Source organism: Pleurodeles waltl, chromosome 5 (assembly GCF_031143425.1).
Source record: "Pleurodeles waltl isolate 20211129_DDA chromosome 5, aPleWal1.hap1.20221129, whole genome shotgun sequence".
In the NCBI taxonomy this organism is placed as follows: Eukaryota; Metazoa; Chordata; class Amphibia; order Caudata; family Salamandridae; genus Pleurodeles; species Pleurodeles waltl.
In genome coordinates this window covers 967,672,471-967,689,679 of record NC_090444.1, presented here as the reverse complement: position 1 = coordinate 967,689,679, position 17,209 = coordinate 967,672,471, and the positions used below count along the sequence as shown (strand labels likewise).

General features: G+C 46.3%; 1 protein-coding gene across 1 annotated transcript in view; it reads left to right on the top strand.

The window, feature by feature from the left end:
* Positions 1 to 17,209, top strand: part of HNRNPLL (heterogeneous nuclear ribonucleoprotein L like) — a 104,276-nt gene that overhangs the window by 13,266 nt on the left and 73,801 nt on the right. The window contains exons 2-6 of the mRNA XM_069235096.1: positions 3,283 to 3,401; positions 4,512 to 4,749; positions 6,825 to 6,912; positions 16,908 to 17,002; positions 17,083 to 17,161. Of these exons, the coding sequence (XP_069091197.1) occupies positions 3,283 to 3,401; positions 4,512 to 4,749; positions 6,825 to 6,912; positions 16,908 to 17,002; positions 17,083 to 17,161 (619 nt within the window). The remainder of the gene's footprint in view (positions 1 to 3,282; positions 3,402 to 4,511; positions 4,750 to 6,824; positions 6,913 to 16,907; positions 17,003 to 17,082; positions 17,162 to 17,209) is intronic.

Here is a 17,209-nt window from a genome sequence, read left to right as displayed (position 1 = left end):
AAAGAAGGTGGCGAGGGAGTGGCAGAGGTCTTGCGGGTGGGTAGTCGGAGCAGGACTTGGGGTTGGTGAGTTCCTTGCTGGTGCCTAATAGCTCCTTGCCGTTGTGCGCGTTGTCAATTCGTTCTTTGTAGAAAGATCTAATTGGTGGACCGGATGAGTTGGTGGTGCTTCGGATGGCTGATTTGAGGGCGGTGAGGTTGCTTTCTGATTGTCCTTGGCGCCAGATCTTCTCTGCTTTCCGGCTTTCTCGTTTGGAGGCCTGAAGGTCTGCGGTGAACCAGGGAGCTTTCTTGTTGGCGCAGGTGATGGTAGTTTTCTTGAGTGGGGCGAGGGTGTTGGCGCAGTCGTCGAACCACTGTTTGATGTTGAGGGTGGCGGTGTTTGGGTCGTTGGTTGTGGGTAGTAGGGCGTGGGTGAGGTTGGAGAACAATTGGCCCTTGGAGATCTTGTTCCACTTGCGGTGGGGGACCCGGAGCTGTTGGTGGTGGCTGGTGGGTTTCAGGAAGGAAAAATGAACACAACGGTGGTCGGTCCAGTGGAGTTTAGTGGTGTGAGTTAAGGTGGTGTGGCTGCTGGAGGAGAAGATGGCGTTGAGTGTGTGACCGGCTGAGTGGGTGGGCGGGGTGACCAGTTGCTTGAGGGCGAGGCTGTCCAGTAGGGCAGAGGAGTTGCTTTCGCTAGTGTTCTGCAGGTGGAAATTCAGGTAACTGGGGAGCATGTAGTCTGTGGAGGTGAGGGCGTGGGAGCTGATAGTGTCGGCGATGGCATCACAGAATTGACGTATATCTGGAAGTGCAGGTGTTCTGTGGCGTCCAGGGCGTTGTGGATGTTGGTTGAGATCCTGATGGAACGTCTGTGGACTATGGCGATTCCTGCTCCTGGCTTGTTGGTATGGTCTCTTCAGGTGATCTTGTAGCCCTAAAGGATGGCTATGGCGATGTCTGGTGCCGATGAGGGGTTCATCCAGGTTTCGGTGAGGAAGGCGATGTCCGGGGAGGTTGATGGTAGCAGGTCCCAGAGTTCGATGGCGTGCTTGTGGACGGAGCGGGTGTTGAGGAGGATGCAGCTGAGGTGGGTGGTGTTATTGTGGTGCTTGGGGGCTTGCACGCTGGTGAAGTGGCACATGTGGCAGGAGAAAGGTCCATGGGTGTGCCTAGGGGAGGTCTGGATGCAGGCGGTGGGGCAGACTGGGTTGAGTGCGAGGAGTTCTGAAGCGGTGTAGCGGCATTTAGCGGTGAGGGAGGTGCGTGGGGCAGGGGGACTGGCACTGGGCGCGGTCCAGACGCGGACGATGGCAGGCGGGCTTGCCTCTGGTGCGCCAGCGGCCACCATTAAGAAGGGGAGGCGGGAGGGACAAACGGTAAACAAAAAAAAGCACAGTAAAATGGCACTAATACAGAATACACACACTATACTTACAGCAAACCACTAGACACCAGGGATGAGGCGCAGGCGGGTGCCTGCAGGTGGTGGAGGGTCGTGAACTATCATCAGTAGCGAGGGCAGGGGCACGGAGGCAGGCTGCTGGAGCTGCTCAGCGTGTTGAGTGACTCCCTAGCCTTAAGACAGGTCAGGGGTCACACTCGACACTGTGTAGCGGCCTCAATGAATAAGGGGAGGTGGGAGGGAGGAGCAACTTGGAGGCGGGTAGCGAATGGGGCGTGAGGGGGGCGGTGCCACAGAGGATGCAGCAGCGGGTCTGGGGTGAGGGAGTGGATTGGGCAGAACCAGGCAGTGAGAAAAGGGGCAATAAAACTGGCATAAAAACGGGGGGAAACGGCAGTAAATCAAAACAAACAGTAAACAAAAATGGCACAAAAGGCACGAATACAGACACACACACTATACTTACAGCAAACCACTAGACACCAGGGATGAGCCGCAGGTGGGTGCCTGCGGGTGGTGGAGGGCCTCATATAGGTAACATGTAGTGTAAACCTACATCAGGGTAGGCTCCCTGAAAAAGGCTCAAAAGTGTATGTCTATTGGTGCTGTGTTACTTAAAATGTTGTGAATTCCTGAAAATGTAAGCAAGGCCAGGAATCTTACTGCATGCAGACTTTTGCGAATTCCATTTTTGTATGAGGAGATACACATGAATGTTATGTTACGCAAAAATCTGATTTGCAAATCCACTTTTCCTAGGATGTGCAGTGTTTTAAAACATGCATTTCCTCGTCATGAGTAAATGTCCAACCTTTTTCAGTGTGTGAAAATTTGAGAGGAGTTGGTGAATACTTCTAAACATGTTTGCTGTGTACACTATATTCCAACTCTGGAACTAGCGCTTTTGACCGCTGTGTAAAGTTGCAGAAAGGTTACAAAATCTAAGTTTTGAGCCCTGGTTAGAATCCAAAACCTGCCATGAACGGAACCTAATCTGAGGGATTATCACAGCTCTGACATAAGAACACTGCCACAGTCACTTTATGGCATGGCACCAGAAGCAGATTTTTTTATTTTTTATATTTTTTATATGGGACAGGTAGATTTCTGAAGTATCCTGTCTCTAGGCAGCAAATGTTTCGGCAAGGTTACATACTCCAGGTTATTTCAGAGTAGTTTTACAATAAAGTCTGTGGTAGGTGGTATGGAACAGTTTTCTAATGTATAGGGTGTCCTCTAGATTTGCAAGAAAGTCTAAAACGTCTTGTTACCTTGTTTTATCTCCTATGTGCTCTAAATTGTCTTGTCCAGGTGACATCAGGTAGAAGTTAGAAGAGGCATTTAAGATATACATAAAAGAGGGCAAAAATATAAGAGAAAAATGGTAGAACAAATAAAGCAGATCTCAAAAGACGGGACCACCCATAAACTTTGGTAATCCGCATTCCTGCATGGGGGTCACTATAATGTTCAGTGGAACTTCCACCACCTAGATGACCTAGACCTAGATGTATGCATACAACTTAGTATTGTTTCGTATTTCTGCTTCCACTATCACTGCGAGCATAAGCCCTTGTTTATTACTGTGTGCAGCAACAAGCTTGCTGAGGAGTAAACATTCTTCAGGACGCAGTTCAGGGCGGCAACACCATGCCTCTTTTTGGTTCATAGGTACAGCGCTGCTCTTGCTTTTCTTTTCCTTTCATTTAAACTGCTGAGACTTAAACACGTCTAGTTTTTCTGCTTCTCACCAGAAAAAAAAGATGTACTCTGCTCAGACATCCTTTTCCTTCAGTAGTATTGTCAGCTGTTTGATGTGGTTATTAAGAGCTTACCGTAGTTGGTGATTTTGCACTGTCAGTAGTGATTCACTTTTACATGTCTTTGCCCTAATAGGACGGAGGTGGGGTCCATCACAAAGTCTCAGTTTCGCCTGTGGTTCATGTGAGAGGACTCTGTGAATCTGTTGTCGAGGCTGACTTGATGGAGGCACTACAGAAATTTGGAACAATAAGGTATGTGAATATGGAGGGAAGACGGTAATGTTATAAAAACCAATGGCTGTGTAAGTGAGCAATATAATGTACGTTTATGATGGACAAAAAGCTCAGCATTTCTAGCTGTTGTCGTATAGGCAAGTTTATGCTACTCAGTCAAATAATGCAGGCCTCATACTATTTTCCTGTCAGTATCCCACAGTGCAAAGTCTAATGTAGTTACTTCCATTCCTCGCACTTTACGTCACCACTGATTATTTTAAATTTTGATTACGCGTGGTCTCAGATGTAATTGCATAAGCACTTGCTTTATTTACACAGCTAATTCACACTAGCTAATTTTTGGGGTTCACATGGCTATGTAATTGCTGGAGCTATATGTGGACATGTATTGCTACTTTAATATAATATCTAAATGTTCAGGATTTGGTCTGAAAATTGTATTGATTTTGCATTTTACAACCGTGTTGGCGAAAACTGAAATTATGCTTGTGATTTCCCTTGGTTTTGATTATGCTGACTAATGGCGCATGCTTGTAGCCACAAGTATTCCAAAACGCTTGTTAAGCGGTTTCTCGAAGCTGTTGCTGGTTTACCTCGTTCCTATGCAAGTACTCATATTTCTAACAGTTGGTTTTGGGTGATAGCGACAGATTTCCCTATACCGTTGTTCCCCACAGTTATTTTTCTGTTGGTTCTGCATGAATTCATCAAGCGTGTTGATTTGGTAAAGTTGTTGCCTGGTCCTCTAGCTGAATTATTACAAAAACGTCTTGTGTGGCATTAATATGGAGTTTTTTTTAATTATTATTATTATTGCTTAGAGCAGTGGTGCCCAACCTTTTTTATGGACCCTCACTTTATCAGTACTGAAACACGGGGGCCCCACCGAATCATTATTGGAATCTGGGGGCACTCAATTCCCCCTTCAGCACGCCCTCTCCGCTCCCTTTTATCCATTACTGAAAGCTGGGGACCTAGTCTGTTCATATTAGCCCAGGACCACAGGTTGGGAACCACTGGCTTAGAGGATTGATGTAATTAAAGATTCAGAGATGTCAATGCAGTGACTTATTAAGCTTTTAGAAAAATGTTTGTTAATCACCCATTCCGTCTTTGCCCAATTAGCTACGTGATGATGATGCCATTCAAACGCCAGGCTCTAGTGGAATTTGAAACCACAGAATCATCCCAGGAGTGTGTTAACTTTGCTGCAACTGAAGCCATATTTATAGCAGGACAACAAGCCTACTTTAACTTTTCTACAAGCAAACGGATTACCCGACCTGCAAATGCGGATGACCCTTCAGGGGGCAACAAAGTTCTACTTTTATCCATTCAGAATCCCCTCTATCCAATTACAGTGGTACGTTTAATAGATGATGGTATTTAGACTGTTTTTATGTTAGTGACTTTAAACTTAGTTTAGTTAGAACTTTTAATAACATTAATTGTTTCGTTTGTGAGTGCAGCTGTAAGTGGTTTGCAAATTCACACACATATATATATATATATATATATATATATATATATATATATATATATATATATATATATATTTTTTTTTTAATTCATTGTCGTCCTGTTTTTCATCATCAAAGTACTGTGCTTTATTTGAGGGAAAAGGTGTGCGTCCGTCCTCTGAAAACATAGTAGCATGCGTTTTAACATTAAGTGATGGCTTTGCCACCACTGCTATTGCTTGTTTTCATGCTTTACCCTCCCTCAACGTAAAAACTGAGACAGCCACAAATCCTCCCACTTCGGCTTTGAAATCAGAGTAAGGCACAAACTAAATTTTCTTCAGGCTCAGTTTCATCATGCCTTTTTATATTATCTCAAAAGACGCTACTTTAATTACATTGTGCTTTTGTGAAAACACTGAACAGTAATCGGATCTGGTGTGGGACCATAAATATCCGTTCTACCTAGCTTATAGAATGGTATGGGCCCTTCATTCTGGCACACTTTCAAGCAGGATTGGTGCATTGGCAGATCCAAGTAATGTGGGCACATACGTGTTGCATTGGTGCCCACTGGGGGCTGATCGGGCAATTTGGATATTCCTGCAGGATTGGAATACATTCAGTCCAATAAAATGAAAGGATGTATAACTTGGCCACATGTGATTCTATACTAGCATCTTTAATGTGATGCACCACTATTCCCTTGTCTGCGAAAATAAAAAGCTCCTATAAAGTTTTTTGAGGCGTTGGGTAGAAGAGGACATGCAGTAAATACTTTGAATATGTATGGGGGAGATGGTGTGGTTGAAATCAAATGTTTTTGCATAGCGGGTGACAAGTGTTTAAGAGGGTTTTCCGGTCAGGTGGGTGCTTTATCCTAGTAGCTGAATAATGAGCACTATGTGGTGTTGTACATTTCTCTTGGACTACCTGCCTTGCTGCTTGGACAGTGGGTATTCCAGGTTGAGGTAATAGTAGCTTCCGGTCTGAAACCTAATGTATCCAAACTCATCAGATTTTTCATCAATGGTCAAATTTCAGTCCTTCCGCTGTTCGTTTTTTGATAGCAGTGTTATCTAGAAGTTCTCTTGTATTTAGGGGTACATAACATAGTGACATGCCCTGGTGACTCTGATCTCGTAGGAGTAGAGGGTTGTTTACTGTTCCTGCAGGGAAGAGAGGATGCAGTTGGCTTCCTCCTGAAGAGCACGTCTGGATGGAGGCTGCAGTAAAAGGGAACTGGGTCAGATCGAAGTCTCAAATGGACAAGTGTTCTTGTGATAGGAGTGTAGTTCTCTGCTCACCCTTGATTCTGTAATAGATGTGAAATGTTTGTCAGTGGTGGTAAACGTTACAAATTTTGACTTTGAGGTCCTCTTAGACCTCGTGAAGATTCATTTTACTTCATCTTAGTCTTCGATATCAAGTGGCGAGCTGTCATCTTTTAAATTGTCAAAACTTTATAAGGTATGTTGGTTATCCCACTGAGACATTCCTAGCTTTGAGCTTTTATGACTCCTTTGAGGTGTAGCATCTTGCAGTGAAAGGAAGTTGCTTTATTTCTACATCTCCGGAGAGATGCAGAGCTGGAAAATTCGAACAAGTAGTGTTAGCTGCATTTAAAGAGCCTGATGGGACGTCGTAGTTGTAAAAGCTGCAGCAAACAATTGCTTTCTTTAAATGCACTCCCTCGTTTTCCTGACAGCAGTCAAAGTATTCCTTCCTGTTTCACTGGTGAGAATGCTACAGTAACTAGAGTTATTGACAAAGCAAAATAGAAATATGGCAAAATAATTCTTTCACCAGTTGGTTTGGGTAGATAAACTGCTGACTATGATCAGACTTCTTTCCTACTTTGTCACCATGATGTGCCAAACGTTCATGTTCACATAGTTAAGTTAGTTCAAATGTCATGTTCTGACTATACAAAGACGTACAGTGCAAGAGATATAACTTTTTTTCTTTCTCGTTATAGGATGTTTTGTACACTGTCTGCAATCCTGTTGCAAAAGTGATGCGCATTGTCACATTCAAGCGAAATGGAGTACAGGCGATGGTGGAATATCCTTTTTTTTTTAAAATGCTGAAGTGTGTGTTTATTTTTTTTTTTATTTTTTTTTTTTTTATAGCCTAGGGGAAGCAGTCTTGGCATTGGTTATGTTCCCAGTTAAGGGACTTGTCTGCTTGACTAACCCAGCTGTTCATTTGAGGGCACACCAGGTAGTGTAATCGTAGAAGTAGCAGTGTCGATTTTCAAACTTGTCAAAGTATAAGAGCACAATTACCGTATTTGTTTGTTGCTTTTTAAGTTACCTCTCTGGAATAGTGTTTCAGTCGTGCGTACTTGGATGATTTGGTTGATTTGCCTATACTTACAGATTGTTGCCAACCGTGACATTTTTGTTTACTATATGCTATTCCTAAATTATTATTTATTATTATTATTTTAATATCTGGGATCCTGACCTCCACAGGCTTCATTGTTTCTTAGGAGTGTGGAATGTCATAAAATATCTAGTTGCCCACGAGGCAGAATGCTTAAGAATTTCTACTTGTTCTTTAAAGTATTATTTATTTGTAGCTTTAGGTGGTGCGCACCGAGGTCACAAATTCTGTCAGTTGTCATATTATATTTGAGCTCTAGTAATCTCTCCGATTATGCTAGTGCTTATATCAGTATTTGGATTCTAGCAAGCCCCTGATTTTTTTACCCCTTCCTGGAATGTACTAGAAATAAGCAGGAAGTGATAGTTTAGATTCTGCACATCCATAAACAAAACGTGTTTAAAGGTATTCACCAACTGTGCTCCAATCTCTTGCTGCACTGTAAAAGGCTGGATATGTACGCTGGCATGCATAATCTTTTTCACAGCCTAGGTGGGGGTGAGGGGCGGGTCAGGTGTGTAGGTGAAGTGAATTTGGAGTCACAGGGATTTTTATTTGATCACATGTGTGTAGGTATAAGTGCACATACTTCATGTATGTTTGAAGAAATTGTACATATGTATACAAGCAATATCTTAGTGCAGACAACCCTCTTTCACACATTAAAAACGTGGTAATGTAAAGCCGAGTTATTGTGGTACCTTGGGTTGGGCCTACTTGTCCAGTGGGCCAAATAAACATGACATTTTTGTCCTTGGTCCCAAACAATGACATAGGCGTCATAGCTATTTTGGAACATAATTGAATGTGCAACTTTAATATGCATATCTTTAAAAAAGATCATGCAATCCTCTTTGTGTGCCAACCCAGTTCTTAGCTGATTTTAGTAAGCTAGTAGCAACATAAGGCCTCTGGTCCATCAGCAACCCCTAGGCAAGGTAGTATGCGTTCGTTCAGTGAGACCACAAATTTCCCCCAGGAAACCCAAATATGACAATTACACCACTTTGCATGGCAAGTTGTGAGGCCCTGGCCACCTTGAAGGTGATTTGAGTCCACTCAAGATGATTGTAAAGAAATGGCTCCCTGTTGCAGTTACCCCCCACTTTTTGCCTGATACTGATGCTGACTTGACTGAGAAGTGTGCTGGGACCCTGCTAACCAGGCCCCAGCACCAGTGTTCCTTCACCTAAAATGTACCATTGTATCCACAATTGGCACACCCTGGCATTCAGATAAGTCCCTTGTAACTGGTACTTCTAGTACCAAGGGCCCTGATGCCAAGGAAGGTCTCTAAGGGCTGCAGCATGTCTTATGCCACCCTAGAGACCCCTCACTCAGCACAGACACACTGCTTACAAGCCTGTGTGTGCTAGTGAGAACAAAATGAGTAAGTCGACATGGCACTCCCCTCAGGGTGCCATGCCAGCCTCTCACTGCCTATGCAGTATAGGTAAGACACCCCTCTAGCAGGCCTTACAGCCCTAAGGCAGGGTGCACTATACCATAGGTGAGGGTACCAGTGCATGAGCACTGTGCCCCTACAGTGTCTAAACAAAACCTTAGACATTGTAAGTGCAGGGTAGCCATAAGAGTATATGGTCTGGGAGTTTGTCAAACACGAACTCCACAGCACCATAATGGCTACACTGAAAACTGGGAAGTTTGGTATCAAACTTCTCAGCACAATAAATGCACACTGATGCCAGTGTACATTTTATTGTAAAATACACCCCAGAGGGCACCTTAGAGGTGCCCCCTGAAACTTAACCGACTATCTGTGTAGGCTGACTAGTTTTAGCAGCCTGCCACAAACCGAGACATGTTGCTGGCCCCATGGGGAGAGTGCCTTTGTCACTCTGAGGCCAGTAACAAAGCCTGCACTGGGTGGAGATGCTAACACCTCCCCCAGGCAGGAATTGTCACACCTGGCGGTGAGCCTCAAAGGCTCACCTCCTTTGTGCCAACCCAGCAGGACACTCCAGCTAGTGGAGTTGCCCGCCCCCTCCGGCCAGGCCCCACTTTTGGCGGCAAGGCCGGAGAAAATAATGAGAAAAACAAGGAGGAGTCACTGGCCAGTCAGGACAGCCCCTAAGGTGTCCTGAGCTGAGGTGACTCTAACTTTTAGAAATCCTCCATCTTGCAGATGGAGGATTCCCCCAATAGGGTTAGGATTGTGACCCCCTCCCCTTGGGAGGAGGCACAAAAAGGGTGTACCCACCCTCAGGGCTAGTAGCCATTGGCTACTAACCCCCCAGACCTAAACACGCCCTTAAATTTAGTATTTAAGGGCTACCCTGAACCCTAGAAAATTAGATTCCTGCAACTACAAGAAGAAGGACTGCCCAGCTGAAAACCCCTGCAGCGGAAGACCAGAGGACGACAACTGCCTTGGCTCCAGAAACTCACCGGCCTGTCTCCTGCCTTCCAAAGATCCTGCTCCAGCGACGCCTTCCGAAGGGACCAGCGACCTCGACATCCTCTGAGGACTGCCCCTGCTTCGAAAAGACAAGAAACTCCCGAGGACAGCGGACCTGCTCCAAGAAAGGCTGCAACTTTGTTTCCAGCAGCTTTAAAGAACCCTGCAAGCTCCCCGCAAGAAGCGTGAGACTTGCAACACTGCACCCGGCGACCCCGACTCGGCTGGTGGAGACCCGACACCTCAGGAGGGACCCCAGGACTACTCTGATACTGTGAGTACCAAAACCTGCCTCCCCTGAGCCCCCACAGCGCCGCCTGCAGAGGGAATCCCGAGGCTTCCCCTGACCGCGACTCTTTGAATCCAAAGTCCCGACGCCTGGGAGAGACCCTGCACCCGCAGCCCCCAGGACCTGAAGGACCGGACTTTCACTGGAGAAGTGACCCCCAGGAGTCCCTCTCCCTTGCCCAAGTGGAGGTTTCCCCGAGGAACCCCCCCCCCTTGCCTGCCTGCAGCGCTGAAGAGATCCCGAGATCTCTCATAGACTAACATTGCGAACCCGACGCCTGTTTCGACACTGCACCCGGCCGCCCCCGCGCTGCTGAGGGTGAAATTTCTGTGTGGACTTGTGTCCCCCCCGGTGCCCTACAAAACCCCCCTGGTCTGCCCTCCGAAGACGCGGGTACTTACCTGCAAGCAGACCGGAACCGGGGCACCCCCTTCTCTCCATTCTAGCCTATGTGTTTTGGGCACCACTTTGAACTCTGCACCTGACCGGCCCTGAGCTGCTGGTGTGGTGACTTTGGGGTTGCTCTGAACCCCCAACGGTGGGCTACCTTGGACCAAGAACTAAGCCCTGTAAGTGTCTTACTTACCTGGTTAACCTAACAAATACTTACCTCCCCTAGGAACTGTGAAAATTGCACTAAGTGTCCACTTTTAAAACAGCTATTTGTGAATAACTTGAAAAGTATACATGCAATTTTGATGATTTGAAGTTCCTAAAGTACTTACTTGCAATACCTTCCGAATGAGATATTACATGTAGAATTTGAACCTGTGGTTCTTAAAATAAACTAAGAAAAGATATATTTCTATAACAAAACCTATTGGCTGGATTTGTCTCTGAGTGTGTGTACCTCATTTATTGCCTATGTGTATGTACAACAAATGCTTAACACTACTCCTTGGATAAGCCTACTGCTCGACCACACTACCACAAAATAGAGCATTAGTATTATCTATTTTTACCACTATTTTACCTCTAAGGGGAACCCTTGGACTCTGTGCATGCTATTCCTTACTTTGAAATAGCACATACAGAGCCAACTTCCTACATTGGTGGATCAGCGGTGGGGTACAAGACTTTGCATTTGCTGGACTACTCAGCCAATACCTGATCACACGACAAATTCCAAAATTGTCATTAGAAATTCATTTTTGCAATTTGAAATTTTTCTAAATTCTTAAAAGTCCTGCTAGGGCCTTGTGTGTTAAGTCCCTGTTTAGCATTGTCTTTTAGAGTTTAAAAGTTTGTTAAAGGTTTGAAATTAGATTCTAGAAACAGTTTTCGATTCTTTAAAAAGTCTTCCAACTTTTAGCAAAATAATGTCTGATACAGAGATGAATGTGGTGGAACTCGACACCACACCTTACCTCCATCTTAAGATGAGGGAGCTAAGGTCTCTCTGTAATATAAAGAAAATAACCATTGGCTCCAGACCTACCAAAATTCAGCTCCAGGAGCTGTTGGCAGAGTTTGAAAAAGCCAACCCCTCTGAGGATGACTTCACAGAGGAAGAAATTAGTGACTTGGAGGGCAATTCCCCCCTTCCAGTCCTAAATAGGGAGACCAGGGCCTCTCAAGCCCTGTCTCCAAAAATGATAGTCAGAAATGTTGCTTCCCTCACAGGAGGGTCCAGCATTTCTGAAATCACTGAGGATGCTCTCAGTGAGGATGACCCCCTGTTAGCCAGGATGGTCAAAAGATTGGCTTTGGAAAAGCAGCTCCTAGCCATAGAAAGGGAAAGAAAAGAGATGGGCCTAGGCCCCATCAATGGTGGCAGCAACTTAAATAGGGTCAGAGATTCTCCTGACATCCTAAAAATCCCCAAAGGGATTGTAACAAAATATGAAGATGGTGATGACATCACCAAATGGTTCACAGCTTTTGAGAGGGCTTGTGTAACCAGAAAAGTGAACAGATCTCACTGGGGTGCTCTCCTTTGGGAAATGTTCACTGGAAAGTGTAGGGATAGACTCCTCACACTCTCTGGAAAAGATGCAGAATCTTATGACCTCATGAAGGGTACCCTGATTGAGGGCTTTGGATTCTCCACTGAGGAGTATAGAATTAGGTTCAGGGGGGCTCAAAAATCCTCGAGCCAGACCTGGGTTGATTTTGTAGACTACTCAGTAAAAACACTAGATGGTTGGTTAACTGGAAATGAAGTGTGTGACTATGTTGGGCTTTATAATTTGTTTATGAAAGAACACATTTTAAGTAACTGCTTCAATGAAAAGTTGCATCAGTATCTGGTAGACCTAGGTCCAATTTCTCCCCAAGAATTGGGAAAGAAGGCAGACCACTGGGTCAAGACTAGGGTAACCAAAACTTCCACTGGGGGTGACCAAAAGAAAGGGGTTACAAAAACTCCCCAGGAGAAAGTGGGTGACACTAGAAACAAAGAAAAAGAGTCCTCTGTAGGCCCCCAAAAACCAGAACAGGTGGGAGGGCCCCAAGACACAACCCAAAACAAAGGTGGGTACCAGGGTAAGAACTGGGATGCCACTAAGGCATGGTGCCACAACTGTAAACAGTCTGGGCACCACACCAAGGACACTTCTTGTCCCAAAAACAAACCCCAGAACAAAATTCCTGGGGTAACCAGTGTAGCCATGGGAGATGACTCCTCAGATGAGGAGGTCTTCCTAGCCTTCAACTGGAAACAGGGCCCAACAGGTGAGTTGGAGATTCCAGAGGGAAGCAGACACTTCCACCACCTACTGGTGAATGGAATCCCAACCACTGCCCTGAGAGACACTTGTGCCAGTCACACTATTGTGCATGACAGGCTGGTGCTCTCAAACCAGTACATCCCAGGTGAGACTGCCAGGGTAAGAGTTAGCCTAGACAGGGTCACTAAGAGGCCTGTGGCTTTAGTGCCCATAGAAGTGGGTGGCACTCTTAGCTGGAGAAGGGTAGTAGTCAGTACAGACCTCCCCCTTGATTGTCTCCTTGGAAATGACTACCCAGAGGTTAGTCAGAGCTCAAGAGGGGAACTGGTCCAGTGCCAGTCCTCTCCCAAGGATTCTGGAAGTCCTGCCTCTGCAGTAAATGCAAGCAGGCCCCAGAAGAAGAAGAAAAGAAAACAGAGTAGGAAGGGTGGACAACCTTTAGCCAAGGTTACAGCAAGCCAAGGAGATTCTGCTCCAGTAGGGGAGACCTCCAAAAATGGCCCTGATAAAGTCCAACCTGACCCACAAGAAGTCCTGGCTAGTCAGGCAACTGTTAAACCTGAGTGGGTGGCTCCTCAGCTAACAGAAGAAAGAGTGGAAGAAGGGTGTTTACTACAAGATGTGGTAACCCCCCACTCCAATACAGCAGACAGGCAACCTGAACCCAAAGAAGCCTGTAACTTAGCCCCTTCCCTTTTAGGTGAAGAGCTAAAGGTGTGGTTCTGGGCACTGACAGCTGTCAGTGGCCTCTGCTGGGTGTTAGCCTTTGTGGCTGCACTATCCTTGGCATGGTGGTCAGACCCCATGCCAAATAGCAAGTTAGGCCCCCTGACCCTGTTGGTCATGGTGGGGTTACTCCAGCTCTGGGTAACCTCTTTGGGTAAGCTAGGGATGACCCTGGCTAAGATAAGATTAGCAGAGGTGGATACCTCTAAACCCAAAATAAAAAGAATGGGTGGAGACATTGAAGAAGCAGACAAGAGGCAATTCAGACTAGGTCCTATCACTGTGGAAGTGGGTCAGTTCCCCAAAGGGAATGACCTGAACAGAAGGATGTAAGGCAGAGTAGGCCCTGCAACTAACCAGCCTATTTCTCCTACTCTTCCTCGCCTGACAGACTAGGAAGACTCTCCCAGCTTGGGCTGAGTCTCCTGGCCTGTGGGCTGGGGGGGGCTTGTGTAAAGAAATGGCTCCCTGTTGCAGTTACCCCCCACTTTTTGCCTGATACTGATGCTGACTTGACTGAGAAGTGTGCTGGGACCCTGCTAACCAGGCCCCAGCACCAGTGTTCCTTCACCTAAAATGTACCATTGTATCCACAATTGGCACACCCTGGCATTCAGATAAGTCCCTTGTAACTGGTACTTCTAGTACCAAGGGCCCTGATGCCAAGGAAGGTCTCTAAGGGCTGCAGCATGTCTTATGCCACCCTAGAGACCCCTCACTCAGCACAGACACACTGCTTACAAGCCTGTGTGTGCTAGTGAGAACAAAATGAGTAAGTCGACATGGCACTCCCCTCAGGGTGCCATGCCAGCCTCTCACTGCCTATGCAGTATAGGTAAGACACCCCTCTAGCAGGCCTTACAGCCCTAAGGCAGGGTGCACTATACCATAGGTGAGGGTACCAGTGCATGAGCACTGTGCCCCTACAGTGTCTAAACAAAACCTTAGACATTGTAAGTGCAGGGTAGCCATAAGAGTATATGGTCTGGGAGTTTGTCAAACACGAACTCCACAGCACCATAATGGCTACACTGAAAACTGGGAAGTTTGGTATCAAACTTCTCAGCACAATAAATGCACATTGATGCCAGTGTACATTTTATTGTAAAATACACCCCAGAGGGCACCTTAGAGGTGCCCCCTGAAACTTAACCGACTATCTGTGTAGGCTGACTAGTTTTAGCAGCCTGCCACAAACCGAGACATGTTGCTGGCCCCATGGGGAGAGTGCCTTTGTCACTCTGAGGCCAGTAACAAAGCCTGCACTGGGTGGAGATGCTAACACCTCCCCCAGGCAGGAATTGTCACACCTGGCGGTGAGCCTCAAAGGCTCACCTCCTTTGTGCCAACCCAGCAGGACACTCCAGCTAGTGGAGTTGCCCGCCCCCTCCGGCCAGGCCCCACTTTTGGCGGCAAGGCCGGAGAAAATAATGAGAAAAACAAGGAGGAGTCACTGGCCAGTCAGGACAGCCCCTAAGGTGTCCTGAGCTGAGGTGACTCTAACTTTTAGAAATCCTCCATCTTGCAGATGGAGGATTCCCCCAATAGGGTTAGGATTGTGACCCCCTCCCCTTGGGAGGAGGCACAAAAAGGGTGTACCCACCCTCAGGGCTAGTAGCCATTGGCTACTAACCCCCCAGACCTAAACACGCCCTTAAATTTAGTATTTAAGGGCTACCCTGAACCCTAGAAAATTAGATTCCTGCAACTACAAGAAGAAGGACTGCCCAGCTGAAAACCCCTGCAGCGGAAGACCAGAGGACGACAACTGCCTTGGCTCCAGAAACTCACCGGCCTGTCTCCTGCCTTCCAAAGATCCTGCTCCAGCGACGCCTTCCGAAGGGACCAGCGACCTCGACATCCTCTGAGGACTGCCCCTGCTTCGAAAAGACAAGAAACTCCCGAGGACAGCGGACCTGCTCCAAGAAAGGCTGCAACTTTGTTTCCAGCAGCTTTAAAGAACCCTGCAAGCTCCCCGCAAGAAGCGTGAGACTTGCAACACTGCACCCGGCGACCCCGACTCGGCTGGTGGAGACCCGACACCTCAGGAGGGACCCCAGGACTACTCTGATACTGTGAGTACCAAAACCTGCCTCCCCTGAGCCCCCACAGCGCCGCCTGCAGAGGGAATCCCGAGGCTTCCCCTGACCGCGACTCTTTGAATCCAAAGTCCCGACGCCTGGGAGAGACCCTGCACCCGCAGCCCCCAGGACCTGAAGGACCGGACTTTCACTGGAGAAGTGACCCCCAGGAGTCCCTCTCCCTTGCCCAAGTGGAGGTTTCCCCGAGGAACCCCCCCCTTGCCTGCCTGCAGCGCTGAAGAGATCCCGAGATCTCTCATAGACTAACATTGCGAACCCGACGCCTGTTTCGACACTGCACCCGGCCGCCCCCGCGCTGCTGAGGGTGAAATTTCTGTGTGGACTTGTGTCCCCCCCGGTGCCCTACAAAACCCCCCTGGTCTGCCCTCCGAAGACGCGGGTACTTACCTGCAAGCAGACCGGAACCGGGGCACCCCCTTCTCTCCATTCTAGCCTATGTGTTTTGGGCACCACTTTGAACTCTGCACCTGACCGGCCCTGAGCTGCTGGTGTGGTGACTTTGGGGTTGCTCTGAACCCCCAACGGTGGGCTACCTTGGACCAAGAACTAAGCCCTGTAAGTGTCTTACTTACCTGGTTAACCTAACAAATACTTACCTCCCCTAGGAACTGTGAAAATTGCACTAAGTGTCCACTTTTAAAACAGCTATTTGTGAATAACTTGAAAAGTATACATGCAATTTTGATGATTTGAAGTTCCTAAAGTACTTACTTGCAATACCTTCCGAATGAGATATTACATGTAGAATTTGAACCTGTGGTTCTTAAAATAAACTAAGAAAAGATATTTTTCTATAACAAAACCTATTGGCTGGATTTGTCTCTGAGTGTGTGTACCTCATTTATTGCCTATGTGTATGTACAACAAATGCTTAACACTACTCCTTGGATAAGCCTACTGCTCGACCACACTACCACAAAATAGAGCATTAGTATTATCTATTTTTACCACTATTTTACCTCTAAGGGGAACCCTTGGACTCTGTGCATGCTATTCCTTACTTTGAAATAGCACATACAGAGCCAACTTCCTACAATGATGCTCTACAAGTAGCTTTACTTCCATTAGTAAACATATCCAGTGTTCTTAAGCTACTATCTGGCCATTCATAACCACTGTACTTAAAAAAAAAAAAAAAAAAAATGCTTCTGTTCGATTTGAGTTGTAAGAAACGATTAAGAGTTGAAAATTTGGTCAATTTTGAGTTGAGCTACAATTAATTTTTAATGAAGGTAGACGTTTGTCAGTTTCCCTAACTAACCTCTGCTAGAGAACTGCCAGCTTCAATGCTGTATTGTTAACTGCAGTTGTTAAATGGTCATCTGATTGCATTGTCTGAACTGTCCTCACTTGGAGTAAATAAGTGAAGACAAAATATTTTCATTTTGTTTGGCTGGGATTCATGATGGTTTACGTTTCTACATATAGTCAATAGTAGAGTGTTTTTTTTCCTTAATAAGCAGTACATTTGAAAACATTCTTGGAGCCCAGAAAGCCAAAGCAGCTCTGAATGGAGCAGATATATATGCCGGATGCTGTACTCTAAAAATTGAATATGCAAGGGTAAGCATTCAAAATGACTTGTATTTATTTTATACAATTTGTTTGCAATTCTCAAACTAACTTTATTCCAATGTCCACAGCCGACTCGTCTCAATGTTATCAAGAATGATTCTGACAGCTGGGATTACACTAAGCCTTTCGTGGGTAAACCAGGACCAGGTAAGACCTCCGGTGTTTTTGCTGTTTTCACATTACTTGAGATGTCAT